We start from the raw sequence: 22,727 nt of genomic DNA, 5'->3' as shown, positions 1-22,727 counted from the left end.
TGCGGGGCTCGAACTCACAGACTGCGAGATCATGACCTGAGCCGAAGCCAGATGCTCAACCCACTGAGCCACCCAGGCACCCCAGAAATCTGAACTTTAAAATTCACGTGGTGATTTATATATACATTGACATTTAAAAATCATTGCTATACAGAGGTAAAAAATAACATGCTTTATCTCTTAACTTTCTAGTCCGTGAAAAACTATACCAAATGTCATGTGAGAAATGAGCAGATTTGTAACAAACTTACCAGCTGTAAAAGCTGTTCGCTCAACTTGAATTGCCAGTGGGATCAGCGACAGCAAGAATGCCAGGCTTTACCAGGTAAAGATTTCAGTTCAGTAAATGAATTTTATAGCCTACAGATGAATACCATTATAGTAAAGAGCATTTACTAAGACATTCCAGTTTCAAATAAATGATAATATTGGAGTAATAATAGCATTGTTTCCATAAAAATAATTTGTATGTTTCCTTCCAGTTCTTTAAGATGTTCATGATTTCTCTATTTATTATAATAATACTATTGACTTGATCAGAATCTTTTTATAATTTTAAAAAATTCTGTCTTAAAAATATAGAAAATAATAAGCACTCAGGCTAATATCCCGATTTTAATAAATGTTAACATTTGATCTATTTGATTTGCTTCTTATCTTTGAAATTCTGGGAACTATTTTTACTACTTTTTATTATAAATTATAACATTTGTAATAAGTTTTATATGATTTAATGAGAATCTAAGTTATGTAAACCAGAGCAAAGTCCATTAAAAAAAAGCAATTTTAATTTATTTTTTACACGTATCATTCTTCCTAGTAAACCCTGAGTACTCTTCCTTTTAAATATAAAAGATAAAATTAGAAAATCAAAAAGTAATATAGATACTTAAACCAGTTCCATCTTCTTGTTATACAGGTAAGTGAGACATACATTGTTTAGGGACTTGTTCAAAGTTGCAGGGTTTGTAAATGGCAGATGTAACTATTAACTGGTTGTTTTATTTCAGTTCAGTGTTTTGCTTTTCTGTATTCCATGGTTTTTGATTGTTTTGTTATATTTTTCAGAGAAAAATTTCTAACTTTACGTAATTCTAAACGTCCTTGAAAATTCCATCATAGGATTTATGTCATGCTTGGAAGTTCATGTAATAAAATAAAAATAGATTGCCTTCAAAGTACCATTAAGATTCTAGAATGTTTATGTAAATTTTAGGTTTGTTTATATACTGACATTTAAAGTTTTAAACAGGATACATGCATGTGTGTGTTCACTTTGAAAAAATTAGAGAATATTAATGAACAGCCAGGTTTTGAGAAGCAATAGTGAGGTGATACGAAACTTGAAAGTAGCATTGATATCTGAGTGTTAAATGCTAAAATCAACATGTAGATCAGTAAAAATACTTACAATGTTGTTTTAAAAATCTTGGACACAAGGGGCAACTAGGTGACTTAGTCAGTTAAGTGTCTGACTCTTGATTTTGGTCAGGTCATAATCATGGTTCGTGAGTTCAAGCCCCATCTTGGTCTCTGTGCTGACAACACAGATAATGTATATGTTTAAAGGAATATTGCTTTAAGAAGAAGAGAATTTGATTGCCAGTGGAAGTTTGGAAAAATAAGTGGTTATCTATACATTGCCCAGGAAAGAATTTTGATTTGGTATAAGGGCTCCACTTGGCCAGGCTATTTCTGTGGAGAATAATAAATACCATACAACAAATACAATATAAAATGCATTATAAACTAACTTCCTGTGTTCTACATTCATATTTACTAAGCAACCAACTAGGTATAGTTTGTTTTTCCCTATGCTGGTCTCAAGGAAGTGAATGCTGTAAATAGAGGACACTGTCTATACTGTTGCACTTTAAAAAAATTTTTTTTAAACGTTTATTTATTCTTGAGAGACAGAGACAGGGATGAGTGGGGGAAGGGCAGATCGAGAGAGTACACAGAATTTGCAGCAGGCTCCAGGCTCTGAGCTGTCCAGCACAGAGCCCGACGTGGGGCTCGAACTCGACTGTGAGATCATGACCTGAGCCAAAGTCGGACATTTAACTGACTGAGCAGCCCAGGCGCCCTCTGTTGCACTTTTCTAGGAACATTTGTGAATTGCATTTTTTCATTGATCTCATATAAACTCGGAAATTTGCATTTATCTCAGTAAACGCATTTTAAAAATTTACTGCTTTTCATTTAACTCTGAAGCTGAGTTGATGCTCAATACTATAAAAGCCTAAACCATAAAAACATTTGGGTCAGCCCTATACTTTAGTTTAGTCTCAAAGACACATGTATTTGTGTCCATTTGTATGATTTTTCACCTAGGTATTTGTCACAAAAGGAGACATGCAAAAGAAATTTAAATCCTTCCTTGATTCAGTAAGGTAAAAAAAAAAAAAAAGCCATAACTGAACAAAGCTTTTGCACTGCTTCCTTGAAGTAATTAGGTACTTTGGATTCCAGAAGACAAGGTAGATTGCTATAGGAATAGCCTGAAAAAGAAAATAAAAGTATTATAAACAATCTTTTTAAATGACAGTTATAGTTTATTGAGAGATTACTGTGTTCTAGGTACTGTTCATGGTACCCAATTCAGTAAGACAGCAGTTATTAAAGAACAGGAGGCCCCTGTTTATGGACTCTTTGAGAGGGTCCATGAGGTCAAAACTAGTAATACTAAAATATTATTTGCTTTTTAAATTCTCATTCTGTCATGGGTTTACTCTGGAGTTTTCTAAAGGCATGATTCTAATAGATTGGAGAAGTAGATATGAGAATACAATTGTCTTGTATTAAACCAACATTAAAGAGATTTGCAAAAATATACAGCAGCTACACTATTTTTAATTTTTGTTTGTTTTGGATACTGTAATTCTTGTAAAATAAAATACACTATTTATTTTAAGTTGAAATGATTATCTACCAATATTTTATCATGAAAATCTTCAAACATATAGAAAACTGGAAAGAATGGTAGAGAGGACACCGACCCATTACCCTTACCCTAGATTCTACAATGAACATTTTGCTCTGCTTTATCCCTGCTCTGTCTATCCATCCCTCTATTCATTCATCAGGCCATCTTAATTTTTTTCATGCCATTGTCCTAAACTGTCGGCTGCTGTCCCTCAGGGAGAGAATTTGATGATACATGTCCTTTGGGCCTGTGTATAGCATAAAGGCAAAAACACCCCAAGAGATGGAGGACTATGTTTGTAATGCATTTTTAAATTCCAATTTTAGGTGAATAGATAAATATCTTCTTAAATGGTCAGTTTTAATTTTTAATATGATCAAAGCCAATAGATAAAAAATCCCTACAGAAAAGATATGTGAGGTCCTCAATAATTTTTAAGAAAAAAAAGGGGGGGTCTTGAGACCAAATGTTTGAGAATTGCAGCTTTAGAACAATTCCATAAAGTTTGTACTAATCCATCTAAAGCTGAAAGGGCGGAAGGCACTGATATATGTAATATGGTATGGAAACTAAAATGTAGTCAAATTTTATAGATCAGTGTTTTAATGAAGCACTTCAGTCTTAATTAGTTATGCTAGAGCATAACTTTATAATGTGTTTATAAATATGGTTTAGACAATAGGCACTCTTTTAAGTTCAACTTGTATTATAAGGATCAACCACTATTATTGAATAGTGTGTTTAAATGTTAGAAAGACCTGCATAGCTGTTTAAAAATAAACATCGAAAAGCAAAGATTATGGGACGCCTGGGTGGCTCAGTCAGTTAAGCATCTGACTTCAGCTCAGGTCACAATCTTGCGGTTTGAGTTTGAGCCCCGTGTTGGAATCTGTGCTGACCGCTCAGAGCATGGAGCCTGCTTCGGATTCTGTGTCTCCCTCTTTCTCTGCCCCTTGCTTGCTCACATTCTGTCTCTCTCTCTCAAAAATAAATAAACATTAAAAATAAATAAAAAGCAAAGATTATAGCTTCTTTATTAAACATAAATGATACTTCTCTCTCCACACTTATAATTAAAGAATCAAAGAACCCAACTTATTTTCAAATAGTATACCTGAACTGTGGAAATTAGATTTGGAAAAGAGGAATAACTTTGAATTTGCTTGTTATATGCTGGTTATTTTTCTTTAAAGTGATCTTGTATATTGTAAGCTGGACCCGGGGATGTAAATACAGTAGTGATTTTACTAGTTAACATACCGTATACCAGTACACTAAAAAACCCTGCAAACAGTCAACACATTTTAACAGATATTATAGAGCTATAGCTTATATTGTGCTTAAGAATTAAAGAAAAAAATTAGGATCTTCTGTTCTTTTCCACCAAACTATTAGATAAGTTTTGTTTTTTAAATTATATTGATATATTTAAAATTTTTATCATTAAAAGTTGTTTAAACAAATATAGAAATTGTATTTAGAATTCTAAAATAACTGAAAAATATAAATGCTTTTTGATAATCTAAAAATAAGATATAATTTTTTTTGACTAGCTCATCTTTGTGGAGAAGGATGGAATCATATTGGTGATGCTTGTCTTAGAATCAATTCCAGTAGAGAAAGCTATGACAATGCAAAACTTTATTGCTATAATCTTAGTGGAAATCTTGCTTCATTAACAACCTCAAAAGAAGTAGAATTTGTTCTGGATGAAATACAGAAGTATACACAACAGGTAATAACTCTTGTTTATATTATGGAAATATGCAGAAAGTCCTATACTTACTAGCAATGGTTCATTCTTTTTGCTTCTAAATAAATTATTTTTACTAAATCTTGGAAGTAAAGTGGAACTGACTGCAAAAATCAATTAGCAGTGGACTTATTCTGTATATGTATTTGGGAATAAAGTTTTCTAAATTACACATCTTGGTTTTACACAGTAAACCACTGCATTTTCTTACCAAGAAGTCATTTCATATGAATAAATATACTTAAAATACATGTGCATAAATTTAAGAATTTGTTTTGGAGTGTAATTACTTCATAATTTGAGATGTCCCTTATAATTAAAACACTAGACCCAACACATTGGTTATATGTATTTTTCTGTGAATGTGTATGTGTGTTGTGAGTTGGGTTTTTGAATTATGCGATTTTCTAGGTGTAGATTTGCTTGAAATAATGTAATAAAGGTTAGCAGGACAAAAACCGGTTTGTAAAGTATGTGGAAGATATTGGAACGTACAACACTTAGAAACAGTTTCAATATTTCAGGGAGTTTTATGGAAGATATTTCTGTAAAAAATTGAGTATTTCTTTGAAAATTGTATCAAGATATTATTTTATAAGACATTTCTAATAGGAATTTACAGTATTTATTTTCTATTCTTGGGATATTAAAATATAGTCAACCCTTAAGAGTAGATTATGTAAGGAGATTTGGAAATAATTTACTAAATCTAGTTATGAGAAACTTTATTTAGTTCATGTGCTTAATTGAAATATACTAATATAAACTGTCATAGCATCATAGAAGCTTTCTGCATTTTGTTTCAAAAATAAAATTAGAACTCAAAAGAGATCAAGTAAGTGATAAGACTAAACAATAATATATACCTTAAATCTGAAACTTGTATTAGTTTTGGCCTACTGTTGAAGATAAATATATACATACATATACATACACACCCTATGGTAAATAATGCACAAAGTGGCATAATTTCTATACAATTAATGGATGTATGTCTCTAATACATCTGTTACTCACGAATGTGTGAAACTGTATTACACCAGATTTCAACAACTTTATTTTGACCTTCAATTATGGCTTTTATTTGGACAAATACACTATTGATACTCCAGAACTCCACTCCATATAGGACAGAGGAGACAATTTTGGCTTGAAACTATTTTAGAGCAAATGTTACCAATTACTTGCCATAGAAATACATAATGTTTTCTTGGTATAGCTGATTTTAAAGAAGCATTGAGGACAGTATTATCAAAGTGATGTAGAGCATGGAATTGGACGTACTGCTTATCTTTAAAACTTAGTAGCAAGTTAATATCTCCAGCCCTGTAACAGGGGTAATAATCATAGCTACTTTGCATGTTTATTGTGAAAAAAAAAGTGAGATAATGCATGTAAAGAGTATAAATTTTATTGAGTGTTTATAGTAATTATCATTATTGTTTGCATTTTAAGGGTTGTTATTTGGTATCACTGTTTGGACTGCTGCTGTTACTACTATTTCTAGAAATCATTATTTAGAATTCGTAGGTATCTAAATGAATTTATTTGATGAATAGTTAATACTTATATTAATTGTGGAAAAGGATGTGCCCCAGAGTATTTTAATTTTTCCATGGTGAATGACAAATTCTCCTTGCCACCCTGGCCCCACCGCCCTGGATAGTTGTATTAGGACCGTTAATCTCTTCAGATCATTCCTGATTTATGATGAAGAATGGGTAACTGAATGGGTAACTGATTTCATTTTTACTCATAACAGAGGAATATATATCTGGTGTTTAAAGCATGATATAAGAACAGTTTTCATAAATGTTACAAAAAATTAAGGGGACTTAAGGACACTCACTTTTGAAATTTTTTTATGGACATCACTTCACTGTTACTGCCTACATTTTTGGTGATATCAGAATGTATACTTCTTATGAGTATCAATATCAGATGATTTAACTTATTAATGTGGGTTTCTAATTGTTGAGCCAAAGCCCTGCTCCAGGCTTTAATAAAGTGGTTAAATTAATTATATCACTGGTTTTTATAAATATTCAAAATTTTGAAATGGATATCACAGTATATTTGTTAGCTGTCATTTATCATATGCTTGATATTAATAGAATAAAGAAAAAACTTACCAAATTTGTATGCAGATTAATTTGTGAAATCATTTTTGTGTGAATTGTAGCTGTTTTTCTGTGAAGAATGGGCCAGTATTCATTCATTTGGTACATGTTTATTGAGCACCTTCAATGTACTTGGCAATCTACGGCTTGCCGAGAATAGAAATTAAAAGACCATCACTGTTCTCAAAGATTTTACTGGTGAGGAAGACAAACACAATTATACTGTATTGTGATAATTATAACGATAGTTGCACATGGGATATATGAAGAAAGAGAGTGTATATCTAATTAGTGATGTGGTCTTAAGGAGTTTCCTAGAGTAATGCCCTAGCTAACTTCTGGAGGATGTTGAGTTGGCCAGCACATGAAGATGTTTCTAAGGAGGCAAGAGAAACACCTATGGTTTTTTTTTTTTTTCTTTTCTTTGTCTTAAGAGCTACCAGCCTAACGTCCTGAAGGTAAGATGTATGTGGTTTCGTGTAAGAGAGACACGAATTAGTTAAAAAAAAAATATTTTAGAAAAATGTGAAAAGGTATATGTGTAAATTTTTTTTAATTGTATGGAACATATAACATAAATTAAGATCTGTTATATTCTTGTGATGCCAGGGGCTTTATTTCTTTAATCACAAAATTGGGGGACAATTACAAATAACGTTTGGAAATTAGTTCTGTATTGTGTCGCTTATAAAGAGCTTATTAGTGGTAGATCCACAGTCTTTGAGTTTTAGAAAGTCCTAGTATTCCGCATTAGAGCTCTGTTGCTTTTTTTCCTTGTTTAAAAAGTAGTATTTTTAGTTTTTACACTACAGTCTTGAAATGTGCAAGTTCAGAAGTTGTGCATTTCAAGGTTTCTTGTGTTCCTCAATTTTCTTGCTTGTTGCTATAAATCATAAAGATTGTACTAACAGTTACGTTGGCTGTGTGGTGAACATAGATTTGAGAGTTTGTGGACTAGTGCGCTCTAGAATAGAAGAAGGTTTTGTTTCATTAGAAAGCTGAGCTTTAGCAGCGTTGCAAAGGTAGAAGCTTCTGCAAGTTGACATTCCATTAAGCATACCTTTATGTAAAATGAGTTATATCCTGAGTCATTCCACTTGTATACACTTAGATAACCCTCCCTTGGCAAATAAAGACAGACAAATTCAGGCAATTGAAAGAAATATTCTGGGTCAAATAATCATTTACTTATCGGAAATGGCTAATGAAATGTTGCAGTGATTTATGATGTGCTTCAGTAAATTTTCATAATGTTATAATTTGTCTTCTATTTTCAACTGCCTGTCCAGTTCATTTACTGGGTAATAGTTACTTTCAATGTTTTATCAACGGCTTCATTTTTCTGTTTCTTTCCTCTTCCTCTCAGATTCTTATCATGATGAGTTAGGGAGTAATATTTTACTTTAAATGACTTGTCTTTCCTACAGATAGTTGGAAATGTAGACAGAGTCGCTGTAACGTGAAGCACAATCATTAATCTGAAATATCTATGCTGGATTGACTCCTGCTGTTATTATCAAGAACTGTAAAAATGTCATAGCTTTTTTGTTGTCAAAATATCTTTCAGAATAATGTGTGAAATCTATGGTGATCACAAGACAAAGTAGCATGTGTATTTTTATAATTAGAAACATTTATTAAATACTATCTCTGTCTCAGCAATTGGATGGTGGAAAATAACCATACCTGTTCTGATGAACTTTGGTTAACAAAATTTATTGGCTACCTACTATGTGTGGAGTACTCTACTAGGTGGTAGGAGATCGACTGTCATAATGAATATGCATAGGATATTTTAATTGTATCTGAGAAATAATTTGCTGAGTATTTACTATGTGAAATTTATTATGTTTATACACTTTGAAAGTTTCTAGGTCTGTAGCTATCTTTATAAGTTCTCTAGGACCATTTATACAGCATATTTAGAGTAAACACGGGAGATATCTATATATTTATATCTATCTATATCTATATATCTACATCTTATTTGTATATTGTTAAACACTCAAATGCAGATACATATTTTTATCTACCCTGACAGTCCACAGTGTAAAAAGGATGATGTGGAGTTTTGAAGTCACCTCACACTGTAATATAATATTATTAACTTAGTAACTTAGAAAATAAATATATTATGTATATTAAGGTATAAGTGTTTAGGAATAATGTCAGCAAGATGACAGAATGGAAATTCCCAGCACTTGTTCCCCCATAGAACATTGGTTTGAACCATTCATATACAAAAATACCTTTACAAGAACTAGGGAATCTAGGTAAGAGATTCTAGCACCTGGGAGAAGCACAGAAATCAGAAAGGACAGTTTCACATTACCTTCATCATCCCGCCCCCAAGCCTATGCAGGGCAGTGAAGCATGGTGAGAGATAACTTCTGCAAAGGGGAAGGAGAGTGAAGTGAGCACATGACTTTGCTGCTGACCCTAGCTCCAAGTCTGCTGTAGTGAACCCCAGTGCCTGGTTGGTTCCTACTGACCCATAACTTCATCTAAAATTACATGAAAGTCCTGATGTACCAGTAGAATCTAAGTCAGGAGAGAGGCGTTATTCTTCTGAGTTCTTTTGTGAACATGTTACGAAGTTTCCACTCACCTCTACATATAGTTTGTTAGTTTTGTTTCCTGTTTTCTCACTGTGCATGTAATGGCAACTTCGCTTTAGATTCTTACCTCCATGACTGATTAAATTGGCAACAGTAGGAGCAGTAATGGCAGCAGTAGCAGTAACAGCAGTAGCTGCAGCAGTATGTTAACTTTGTAGTGATCTTGCCTTATCAGGTAGGTATTTATATCAGACATGTATTTTTTCATTTTGTAGAAGAGGAAACTGAGGTTCACAAGGGCTAAATAATTGACCCCAGTCATGTAGCTTGAGCACAAAATCTATGTTTTAAAAATGGGGTTCTTTCTATATCATTCTCCAAAATGTGCTGGAATTGTTAATTACCCCTGGTCATTAGAAAAGCAGTTCTATATGTTTTTAGATGTAATTTTTAATGATGATGAACCATTTGCTGAGGAAAATGGTGGCATTTTTATATGCAACTTGTTTTTTAATGTTCTTTTTGTTGTTGTTTACAGAAAGTATCACCTTGGGTAGGCTTGCGCAAGATCAATATATCCTACTGGGGATGGGAAGACATGTCTCCTTTTACAAATACAACATTACAGTGGCTTCCTGGTGAACCAAATGATTCTGGGTTCTGTGCCTATCTAGAAAAGGCTGCAGTGGCAGGCCTAAAAGCTAATCCTTGTACATCTATGGCAGATGGCCTTGTTTGTGAAAAGCCTGTCGGTAAGTGGTAAACTAATATTTCTTTAAAAATATTATGTTTCTAACTCCTCTTCCATGTGTGATAGCCTAGAGGCCTGAAGTAACTTTCACCATCTTTAACTTTTTTTAATGTTTACTTACTTTTGAGAAGGGGACGGGTAGAGAGAGGGAGACAGAGGATCTGAGCCTAAAGTGGGGCTCGTACTTATGAACTGTGAGATCATGACCTGTGAGCCCAGTTGGACACTTAATCGACTGAGCCACCCAGGTGCCCCTCACCATCTTTTTATGATGTTGATTTCTTATTTTTCGGTAAATTTTATCTTGACCCACATTCCCCTTATACTCTTAGTGACCTCAGCATTAACTGGTGGAAATAACAAAATTTTATTATTTTATACAATTTTTATTTCTTGGTTGAAATAGGGAGATTATGAATTTATGGTTATAGTTACTTGCAGTCTAGTAAGAATCTATTATAATTTTGTTTATGTCTATTATAATAATAGTGTTTGGAAGAAAGTTTTTTTTTTTAATTTTTTTTTTTAACGTTTATTTTTTTTGGGGACAGAGAGAGACAGAGCATGAATGGGGGAGGGGCAGAGAGAGAGGGAGACACAGAATCGGAAACAGGCTCCAGGCTCTGAGCCATCAGCCCAGAGCCTGACGCGGGGCTCGAACTCACGGACCGCGAGATCGTGACCTGAGCTGAAGTCGGACGCTTAACCGACTGAGCCACCCAGGCACCCCAGAAAGTTTTGTTTTTAAGAATAACAACTATTTCAAATTATTTTCATCTTACAGATCTATTTCATTTGGCAAGTAAAAAGGAACTTTTCTGTTATATGGGTTTTTTTTTTTTTTTTTTTTGCATTATATGTCATTTTGTGGTGATTGACCTTTAATTTTTTTTATATTGGCTATGGAATTCAAACTCCAAACCTGTACTGATTGTGTTATAAGTTTTTATTTGGTTTATTAGCCAGTATAAAATGCTAGAAGTGTACGTTATTTTTTTCTTGTTTTAATTCCAGTTAGTTAACGTGCAGTGTTACATTAGTTTCAAATGTACAATATAGTGATTCAGTAGTTCCATACATCACCCTGTGCTCATCACAAGTGCGCTCCTTAATCCCCATCACCTATTGAACCCATCCCCCACCCCCATTTCCTCTGGTAACCATCCATTTGTTCTCTATAATTAAAGACTGTTTTTTGATTTGCATCTCTCTCTCTCTTTCTCCCTTTGCTTATTTGTTTTGTTTCTTAAATTCTACATCTGAGTGAAATCATATGGTATTTGTCATGGAATGGATTTTTGTTAAGTGAGAAAGGAATATTGTTTTCTCTTTTTAAATATTTTTATTATGTAAAATATACATAACATAAAATTTACCATTTTTACCATTTTTAAATGTAGAGTTCAGTGTTGGTAAGTGCCTCAGTTAACACCAAGCATCTCCAGAACTTTCTCATCTTCCCAAACTCCATATCTATTAAAAAATACCTCTCTGTACCTCCCTCCCTCAGCCCCTGACAACCACCTTCTATTTTCTGTTTCTATGAGTTTGACTAATCTAGGTACCTCATATAAGTGGAATCATAAAGTGTATGAACTTTTATGGTTAGCTTACGTTCCTTAGCATAATGTCTTCAAGGTTCATCCATATTGTAGCATATGTTAGAATTTCATTCCATTTTTAGGGCGAATAATTATCCATTATATGTACATAAAAATTTTGTTTATTCATTCATCTGTCAGCATAAACTTGAATTACTTTTACTTTTGCTGTTGTGAGTACTGATGCTGTGGACATGGGTGTTCACATATCTTTTCCAGTTCCAGTTTCACATCTTTTGGGCATATAGCCAGAAGTGGAATTGCTATATCATATGGTAATTCTGCGCTTAATTTTTTGAGGAATTGCCATACCATTTGTCATAAAAGATGTATCATTTTAACATTCCCACCAGCAATGTACAGGCTTCTAGTTCCTTCACATTCTTGGTAATATTAAAAAAATATTTATCGTAATAGGTATATTATATTTCATGTAAAGATTTTATAGTATATTGTTTTATTTTAATTGTTTATATCAGAGACATGTTCACTGACAGGGCATTTGTTTTGATAAGATATGAAATGTTTATGGAAAAAATTGTAACAAGAAAGTAAGTATGATAGTGTATGTTGTGTTTAGCCAAAGCTAGAAAACCAGGTCATGTGCTACATTTCTGTTTATAAGGTTTTAAATTATATAATTTTATGTACTTAATAAAGGATTGAAATTTCCCAAAGAACTACAATGTTCAAATTTGATAATAAATTTACTAAGTAGATGAGATGACGTCTCATCTTTATTTTCATTCACCTTATCATGTATTTTTGGCTATAATTTTTATCCCACACTTGGCTTACTTGAAACATTCCCTAAAACAGCAAGACAAATGAAACCCATCTACTTGTGTTAAAATACAGTTAACAAATAAACTAATTATATTTGCTGATTTATTCCAGTTAGTCCAAATCAAAATGCAAGGCCATGCAAAAAGCCGTGTTCTCTAAGGACGTCCTGCTCCAACTGTACAAGCAATGGCATGGAGTGTATGTGGTGCAGTAGCACGAGACGATGTGTTGACTCCAATGCTTATATCATTTCTTTCCCATACGGACAGTGTCTGGAGTGGCAAACTGCCACCTGCTCTCGTAAGTATTTATCCAGAGTGACTTTTTCATTTAAAGGCATCATAAATTGAACATTTGAAGAAGTTTTCGAAAGATGCGAAAAAAGTGTTACAGTTAACTGTTTTCAAACCTATTGGTGGTCTAAACCCCACACTTAAGTTATACTGTCATTTTGAAATCTACTAATTATTTTATCCTATATATTTACATTTTGCCTTGTTTGTGGTCTCCCTAACTCTGAGTCTGTGTTGTAGATAGCGTAACACTTCTCGGAAGTGCTTGCTACTTCAAGGATCACATACTGCTTTGTTGTGCTTCTGTAGTGTCCGTTAATCTAGTACAGTTCCCATGGCTTACACGACTGTGATAGTTTTAAAGAATCTATAGCTGTTGTTTTGTAAGTGGCCCAACTTGGATTTGTCTAATTTCTTTTCTCGTGATTAGATTTAAGTTAAGCATTTTTTGGCGAGAATATCAAGCATATCAGGGGTAGTACATCTACTATAAATGAAGGATGCAGTCTTGGCATCACATGGAGAGTCATGTCAGCAGGGCAGTGCTGGACTTGTTGTGGGTTTACTTCAGGAGAAGATCTTGCCCCTTGCTGGTCTCATGTTTTGTAAGGACTGTAGGGGGAGGATGCACTTGACTGAATGTATGATATGGGTACTGTGTGGTTATGAGCGGCCTTTCTTGCAAAGACAAATTTCATCAGGGTGCTGCTGCCAAGGGGATTGCACAACATTACTGATAGCACTTGGTGTCCTTCTAGGCATCTGAGGTCACATGCAACTTTTGTTTTTTTGTTTTTTTGTTTTTGGCTTGGGAAGATGTAGAAGCTACTGGTCTCAGCTCTTTGCTAGCAAAAAATATGGTTTATCTTTCCACAGTCTACCTCTGAAACTGGAGCTCATCAAAAAATGCCTTTCCAACAGGGACATGAATTAATTAGTCTGTTCAGATTTGTAATAAGAAGGTAGGAAGGATTATTTTTACTTCCATTGCTTCCGCCTGCTTTTCAATGTTGAATCCATTCATTTATGCCCTACTAATTGGGGTCTGTACCTCCTGTGACTGATCCAGACTTTATAATTTTTTTCGAGAATAATATGCTCTGCAGGTGCCCACGAGTCCCCATTCCACAACCACAATTAGTTGCAGAATCACCTTAAAAAAGTTGGAGTTCAAGTATATATTCATCCGGATATCCTTTATTTAAAAAAAATCAATGAATGTAAGAGCTGGTTCTTTGAAAGAATTAACCAAATTGATAAACCCCTAGCCAGACTTCTCAAAAAGAAAAGAGAAGGGACCCAAATAGATAAAATCACAAATGAAAGAGGAGAGATCAAAATCAACACCACAGAAATATAAACAGCTATAAGCAAATATTATGAAAAATTACATGCCAACAAACTGGGCAATTTGGAAGAAATGGATAAATTCCTAGAAACACACAGTACTAAAACTGAAACAGGAAAAATAGAAAACTGGAACAGACCCATAACCAGCAAAGAAATTGAATCAGTAATCAAAAATCTCCCAATAAACAAGGGTCATGGACCAGATGGCTTCAGAGGGAAATTCTAGTAAACATTTAAAGGGGAGTTAATACCTATTCTTCTCAAACTGTTCCAAAAAATAGAAATAGGAGGAAGACTTCCAAACTCATTCTACGAAGCCAGCATTACCTTGATTCCAAACCAGACAAAGATCTCACTACAAAGAATTAAAGGCCAATATCCCTGATGAATATTGATGCAAAAATTCTCAACAAGCTATTAGCAAATCAAATTCAACAGTACCTTAAAAGAATTATTCACCATGATCAAGTGAAATTCATTCTTAGGCTGCACAGGTGGTTCAATATTCACAAATAAATCAACATGACACATCACATTAATAAAAGAAAGGATAAGAACCATATGATCCTCTCAACAGATGCAGAAAAAGCCTTTGATAACGTATAGCATCTAATTTTGATAAAAATCCTCAACAAAGTAGGGAGAGGTAGAATATACCTCAACATCATAAAGGCCATATATGAATTATAATATTCTCAGTGGGGAAAAACTGAGAGCCTTTCCCTATGGTCAGGAACAAGACAAGGATGTCCACTCTCACCATTACTATTTAACATAGTACTGGAAGTCTTAGCCTTGGAAATTAGACAACAAAAAGAAATAAAGGCATCCAAATTGGCCAAGAAGAAGTCCGACTTTTACTATTTGCAGAGGACATGATGCTATATGTAGAAAACCCAAAAGATTGCACCCAAATATGGCTAAAACTAATACGTGAATCCAGCAGTCGCAGGATATAAAATCAAAATGCAAAAATCTGTTGCATTTGTATATACTAATAATGAAGCAGCAGAAAAAGAAATCAAGGAATCAGTTCCATTTGTAATTGTACCCAAAACAATAAGATACCTAGGAATAAACCTAACTAAGGAGGTAAAAGATCTATACTCTGAAAACTATAGAACACTTAGGGAAGAAATTGGGAGGGTATTAAGAAATCAAAAAGCATTCCATGCTCATGGACTAGAAGAACAGACATTGTTAAAATGTCTGTACTACCCAAAGCAATCTACACATTGAATCCAATCCCTATCAAAATACCAACGGCATTTTCCACAGAGCTAGAGTAAACAGTCTTAAAATATGTATATCACTACAAAAGACCCCAAATAGCCAAAGTAGTCCTGAAAAAAAAAAAAAAAAAAAAGAAAACTAGAGGGATCATGAATCTGGATTTCAAGCTGTGTTACAAAGCTGTAGTCATCAAGACAATGTGGTATTGGCACAAAAATAGACACATAGAGGGGCTCCTGGGTGGCCCAGTCGGTTAAGCATCTGACTTCATCTCAGGTCATGATCTTGCATTTTGTGGGTTCAAGCCCTGTGTCGGGCTCTGTGCTGACAGCTCAGTGCCTGGAGCCTGTTTCAGATTCTGTCTCTCCCTCTGTCTCTGCCCCTCCCCTGCTCATGCTCTGTCTCTCTCTCTCTCTCTCAAAAACAAAATAAACATTAAAAAATTAAAAAAAAAAGGCACATAGATCAATGGAACAGAATAGAAAACCCAGAGATGGACCCACAACGTTATGGTTAACTAATCTTCAACAAAGCAGGAAAGAATATCCAATGGAAAAAAGATCTTCTCTTCAACAAATTGTGTTGGAAAAACTGGACCAATCTCTTACAACATTCACAAAGATAAATTCAATATGGATGAAAGACTTAAATGTGAGACAGGAAGCCCTAAAAATCCTAGATGAGAACACAGGCAGAAACCTCTTTGACCATGGCTGGAGCAACTTCTTACTTAGACATGTCACTGAAGGCAAGGGAAACAAAAGACATGAACTATTGGGACTTCACCAAGATAAGAAGCTTCTACACAGCAAAGGAAACAATAAAACTAAAAGGCAGCCTATAGAATGGTAGAAGATATTTGCAAATGACATATCTGATAATTTAGGATTAGTACCCCAAATCTATAAAGAACTTCTTAAACTCAACATCCAAAAAACAAATAACTCAGTTAAGAAATGGGCAGAAGACATGAAGAGACACTTTGCCAAAGAAGACGGCCAACAGACACGTGGCCAACATCCAGATGGTCAACAGACACATGAAAAGATGCTCAACATCACTCATCGTTAGAGAAATACAAATCAAAACCACAGTCAGATACCACCTCACACCTGGTAGAATGGCTAAAATTAGCAATACAAAAAACAACAGGTGTTGGCAAGGATGCAGAGAAAGGAGAATTCTCCTGCACTGTAGTTGGGAATGCAAACTGGTATACCTATTCTGGAGAACAGTATGGAGGTTCCTCAAAAAAACTAAGAATAGGACTTCCCTATGGTCCAGCAATTGTACTCTTAGGTATTTACCCAAAGGATACAAAAATACAGATTCAAAGGGGGTACATGCAACCCAATGTTTACAGCAGCATTATCAACAATAGCCAAGTTATGGAGAGATCCCAAATGTCCACTGACTATGAATGGATAAAGAAGTTTGAGGGGCGCCTGGGTGGCGCAGTCGGTTAAGCGTCCGACTTCAGCCAGGTCACGATCTCGCGGTCCGTGAGTTCGAGCCCCGCGTCGGGCTCTGTGCTGACGGCTCAGAGCCTGGAGCCTGTTTCCGATTCTGTGTCTCCCTCTCTCTCGGCCCCTCCCCCGTTCATGCTCTGTCTCTCTCTGTCCCAAAAATAAATAAACGTTGAAAAAAAAATTAAAAAAAAAAAAAGAAGTTTGTGTGTGTGTGTGTGTGTGTATACATATATGTATATGTACATATACATATGTACATATATGTATATATATATACACACATACATGCACATAATGTATATATATGTTATGTATATATATATATAATGTATACACACACACACAGGAATATTACTCAGTAATCAAGAAGAATGAAATCTTGCCATTTGCAATGATGTAGATGGGGCTAGAATGTATTATGCTAAGCGAAATAAGTCAGTCAGAGAAAGACAAATAGCATATGATTTCATTAATATGTGGAATTTAATAAACAAATGAATACATGGGAAGGGGGTGGAGAGAAGAGAGGGAAACAAACCACGAGGGCCTCTTAATTATAGAGAACAAACTATGGGTTGAAGGAGGGAGGTGAGTGGGAGATGGATTAGATGGGTGAGAGGTACCAAGGAGTGCACTTGTGGTGATGAGCACTGGGTGTTGTACGAAAGTGGTGAATCACTGAATTTTACTCCTGAAACCAATACTGCATTGTATGTTAACTAATATTTAAATTAAAAAAAGGAAAAAATCTAAGTTGTCTTCTTTGCTCACAAATCTTTCTTGTATTCCATATCTTCTTTCTCATTTATTTACCTTTTGGAGAACAGTCTTCAGTAATTCTTTCCAAATAAATTTATGGCTAGTAATGTTTTTGAGTTTTTTCATGTCTAAAGTGTATTTTTTATGTTCATGTGAATGATAAAGTGGCTGGATATGTAGTTCTAAGTAATTCTTTCCTTAGACCTTGTAGCATTTGGTGTTGTGAGTGAGAATTCTCATGTGAATTTGATTTTCATTAATTTTTGGAGCCTCTTTTTAAAGAAATTCTTTGAGAAATATAAGATTTTAAGATTTTTTTCTCTTTATCCTTGGCATTCCAAATTTTACAACTCATTTCAATTCAGTTTTCCATTAATTGAGTTGGATTTTAAAAAAAGATTCCCATTGGCTCTTTGAATCTGATGACTACTTTCTTTATGTGCTAAAAATGGTTTTTAATCATTAGATTGTTTTTTTCCTATTTACTCTTTTTAGCAATCTTAAAACAGTTGTTGGAATTTCTAGATAAATCTCAGTATGTCTTAAATTCACTTGTTTTTTCCATCTCTTTGTTTGTTATGATTCAGATTCTTCTTCCTGGTTTTTTCTTTGGGGATTTGTATTTATTTGAAGTAATGCTTTTGAGAACCTTGTAGTTCCACTATAAAAACTGTAACTGCATTTTTTGAGAAGGTAAATAAAACATGATTAACTACTTAAACACAGGTAATGAATTGCACCTTCACCAGTGATGAACTTGATTACAATAACTGCTGTTGGTAGGGTTGTCCGCTAGGGGTGTTAGATCAGTTGTCAAGTTCTGCTTTTATATCTTTTGTTTTTGACTCTTTGTTTTCTTGATTTTGATTTGTTGAGAATTTTATTTTCAACTTTTTGTACTTGTTCTTGAGCAGTCTAGCCTGCTGGAATTTTCTTTTCCTTGGGTCTTGTCTTTCACTGTTGGGTCTGTTGTCAGCCTTGCCTTCTCTTTGGCCATCCGAAACCCATTTGTGCAGCTGATGTCCAGTAACAGTTATGTTTGTTCCACAGCCCTGTAAATTATATGCCCTTTATTCATGTGGGAAGAAGGGCATTATACTTTGCTTCAAGGAGACCCTGTATCTTTTGGACGTTGTAGTAATCTACTCCTTGTGAGAAACAAACTCCTTCTCTATTATGTCTTTCTTTTCCCTGGTTTTAACCAGCAGATGTTTAATGAGCAATGAGGAAATGCCAGGAAATAAAACAGAGATTGGGAATACAGATCCTTGCTCAAAATCTGAGTGCTAAAAGTAGCTGAGTGTTATTGTTTTGCAAATATGTCAGCTTATGGGCAATGTTTTTGTCATATTTTTACATTTAACTTTATATCTTTTTAGTATTATATGTAATGGATTTATATTATTGTTTTTTAGTACATTTGTCTAGTCCTTCACTAAACATTTAACAGTAGTAAAAGCATTCTTATAGTTATAAATAAAACTATATTAGAAATGGTATAAATTTTATGTTGCTTTCAGAAATTTGTTTCAGTGGTATTTGAGGTTTCCTAGTAAATGGAACTTGAAGGAAACTGTTCTTTGCTAATGAGAAACAAATATGGGTTTTATAATATTCCCTAGTGTTTTTCAGTTATAATATTGTCATATTATTACTTAAAATTCACAATTTGAAGAAAGAAATATGTGTCTTCAGACACATTTTTGCCTAATGTTTTCTGCGAAAGCTTTGTAAATAACTGCAATTATTAATAATTTATATATTTATCTTAAAATATTTGTTATTCTATTTGTGAAAATGAACTTCAAGGAGATTATTTAAAGCAATAATAGAAGATTTAGTTCTTAATATATAAATGTTCAAATAAAATGTAATTAAATTGATACAGTGAAAATGGAATAATAGGAAACATGAGAATATAGTACACATCTGACAAATCTGTATTTCTTTCAGTATTTGGCAGGTTTATATACATGTTCAATTTAAACATTTTTTTTCATGGAAGTTAGGGAAGTTAGGGAAAGTAATTTTTTAAAAATTGATTACAATTTATTTTTTAGATCAGTTTTAGGTTCACAGAAATTTTGAGAGGAAGATATAGAGAGTTCCCATATGTCCTCTGCCCCCACATGTGCTTAATTCCCCCACTGACAACATCCCCCACCAGAGCGGTACATTTGCTACAGGTGATGAGCCTACATTGGCACATCACTGTTGCTCAAAGTCCAGAGTTTACATTAGGCTCCATTCTTGGTGTGCTACATTCTGTGGGGTTTGACAGTTGTATAATGGCATGTATCCATCATTATAGTATCATACACAGCAGTTTCACTGCCTAAAAATCCTCTGAGCTCTGCCTAGTCATCCTTCTGTCTGCCCTAACACCTGGAAATCACTAATATTTTACTGTCCCCATAGTTTTGCCTTTTCCAGAATGTCATATGGTTGGAATCATACAGTATGTAGCCTCTCAGATTAGTTTCTTTCACTTAGTAATATGCATTTAAATTTCCTTCATGTCTTTTCATGGCTTGGTAGCTTATTGACTAGTATTCATTGTCTGGTTGTACCACAGTTTGTCTACTCACTACTAAAAGAAATCTTGGTTGCTTTTGGAAAGTTTTGACAATTGTGAACAAAGCTGCAATAAACATCCATGTGCAGGTTTTTATGTGGACATAAATTTTCAGTTCATTTGGGTAAATATCGGAAAAGTGTTATTGCTGAACTGTATGTTAAAATGTTTAGTTTTGTAAGAAACCATCAAACTGACTTTCAAAGGGGTTGTATTTTGCATTCCCACAAGCAATGGATGTTTCTGTTCCTTTGCATTCTACATATTTACTGACAGGTGTTGTCAGTGTTTTGGATTTTGGCCATTCTAATAGGTATGCAGTGGTATCTCATTGTTGTTTTAGTTTGCATTTCTCTTGACATATGATGTGGAGCATTTTTTCATTCTTGCCTCTGTATCTTTGGTGAGGTGTCTGTTTAGGTCTTTTGTCCATTTTCAACTTGGGTTGTTTATTTTCTTATTATTGAGTTTTAAGAGTTCTTTGTGTATTTTAGATAACAGTCCTTTATTAGATGTGTCTTTTCTAAATATTTTCTTACGGTGTATAGCTTGTACTTTCATTCTCTTGACAATATCTTTGCAAAGCAGAAATTTTAAATTTGAGTTTAAATTTTAATGGAGTCTAGTTTATCAATTTTTTTTTCATGGATTGTGCCTTTGGTGTCATAACTAAAATATCACCAAACTCAAGGTCATCTTGATCTTGTATATTATTTCTGGGAGGTTTATAGTTTTGCTTACAATGCTCATCTGTTCTTGCATAATGGATACTTTATCCATTAGAACCTTTAGCATATTAATCATAGTTGTTTTAAATTCCTGGCCTGATAATTCCAACATTCCTGCCATTTCTGATCTGATGCTTGTTCTGTCTTCTCACATTTTTGTTTTAATGTTTATTTATTTTTGAGAAAGAGAGCATGAGCAGGGTAGGGGCAGAGAGAGAGGGTCGAGACACAGAATCCAAAGCAGACTCCAGGCTCCGAGCTGTCGGCACAGAATCCTATGTGGGGCTCGAACCCATAGTTGTGAGATCATGACTTGAGTTGAAGTCGGACGTTTAACTGACTAAGTCATGAAGACACCCCTTCACATTGTTTTTTTGTCTTTTGGTATGCTTGTAATTTTTTTCTTGATAGCCAGATATGATTTATGGGTAGAAGAAACTGCTGTAAATGGATAGGCTTTTAGCATTGCAGTTGTAGAGTATGGAAGGAGCAGAAGTGTTCTATATATGATTAGGTCTTAGTTTTCTTGTGAAATTGTGCCCCATTTTGTGGACTTCACCAGTGCATCTCAGTTTTTTCCCCTTTCTCAGGTGGCACATGATGGTCAGAGGGAGCTGTATTTGTGTATCTCTTTTCCCACGTGGAAGGCCAGAGCAGGCTAGAGTTGGATATTTCTCTTTAACAGGTCAGTTAGGCTCTGATAAAAACCTCAGTAGTTTAGGCTCTGTTACATAGTTTTTCCTGGCCTTGTTAAGAAGAACAGAAAACTCTGGCATATTTCAAAATATCTTCGCCTGCTGGAAGCAGAAGAAGGTTTTTCTTTGATGTTCACTGGGAGCTCTTGGAGGTAAAACTCACAGAAGTGTGTGAATGCCCCATGACTGGGTCCTTCTGGGAATTTTAACTCTCAGAGTTGCCCACAGTGAGCTTCCGTAGTTCCTTCCCCTGGCACTGTTCCCGTAGAAGTTTCAAATTTGGTATATTACAATTCTCTGTATCCTCCTCTCTGTCTCTCCAATTTTCCACAGTGATTTTCCCTGTGACCTCCTCTGACAGATCTAAGACGAGTTGTTGACTTTTCATTTTGTGCTGCGTTTTACTTTTTGTTTGGATGGAGTGGTAACTTCTGAATCCATGACATGCAGGATCAGAAACCAGAAGTCTCCAGTAATCATCTGATGGCATAATTTCTTACAGATTGATTTTTAAAATTCTTACACATTGCAAAAACCATATTGAATGTTTTACAACTTAATTTTTCAAAAAGCCCAAAATAAATAAAATAAAAATGATTGGGGCGCCTGGGTGGCGCAGTCAGTTAAGCGTCCAACTTCAGCCAGGTCACGATCTCGCGGTCCGGGAGTTCGAGCCCCGCGTCGGGCTCTGGGCTGATGGCTCGCAGCCTGGAGCCCGTTTCCGATTCTGTGTCTCCCTCTCTCTCTGCCCCTCCCCCGTTCGTGCTCTGTCTCTCTCTGTCCCACAAATAAATAAAAATGTTGAAAAAAAAATTTAAAAAAATAAAAAATAAAAATGATTGCTCTAATTACTTGTAGTTTACACACAGTCTCGCTACTATTCATAACTTAGAAAAATAGCATAGCCCACAAAATCTTTCCTGTATTATTGTCTAAAAAACATTAGTTTTTGTCAGTATTTGAGTCATTATTAAATACTAGAGATGGATTTTCCTGTTAATCTTTCAGCAATGCCTGTTGCTTTGTTGTACTCTTGAGTAAAAGGAAAACCGACATTACCTTATGCGCTAGTTTCATATGTAAAATAAAATCTAAGAGAATAAAATGTTGCTCTGAGCATGACATCTTGT

The 22,727-nt window shown here is 34.4% G+C and overlaps 1 protein-coding gene across 2 annotated transcripts in view; it reads left to right on the top strand.

Moving 5' to 3' along the window:
• ATRNL1 (attractin like 1) overlaps window positions 1-22,727 on the top strand; it is a 789,020-nt gene that overhangs the window by 159,108 nt on the left and 607,185 nt on the right. For both annotated transcript variants that reach the window (XM_030334763.1, XM_030334762.1), the window contains exons 14-17: window positions 193-325; window positions 4,480-4,661; window positions 9,896-10,109; window positions 12,607-12,795. In XM_030334763.1, coding sequence (XP_030190623.1) covers window positions 193-325; window positions 4,480-4,661; window positions 9,896-10,109; window positions 12,607-12,795 — 718 coding nt within the window. The remainder of the gene's footprint in view (window positions 1-192; window positions 326-4,479; window positions 4,662-9,895; window positions 10,110-12,606; window positions 12,796-22,727) is intronic.

Source organism: Lynx canadensis, chromosome D2, assembly GCF_007474595.2.
Source record: "Lynx canadensis isolate LIC74 chromosome D2, mLynCan4.pri.v2, whole genome shotgun sequence".
Taxonomy (NCBI): domain Eukaryota; kingdom Metazoa; phylum Chordata; class Mammalia; order Carnivora; family Felidae; genus Lynx; species Lynx canadensis.
Note: the sequence above shows the minus strand (reverse complement) of the source record. Positions and strands in the feature narration are given on the sequence as shown.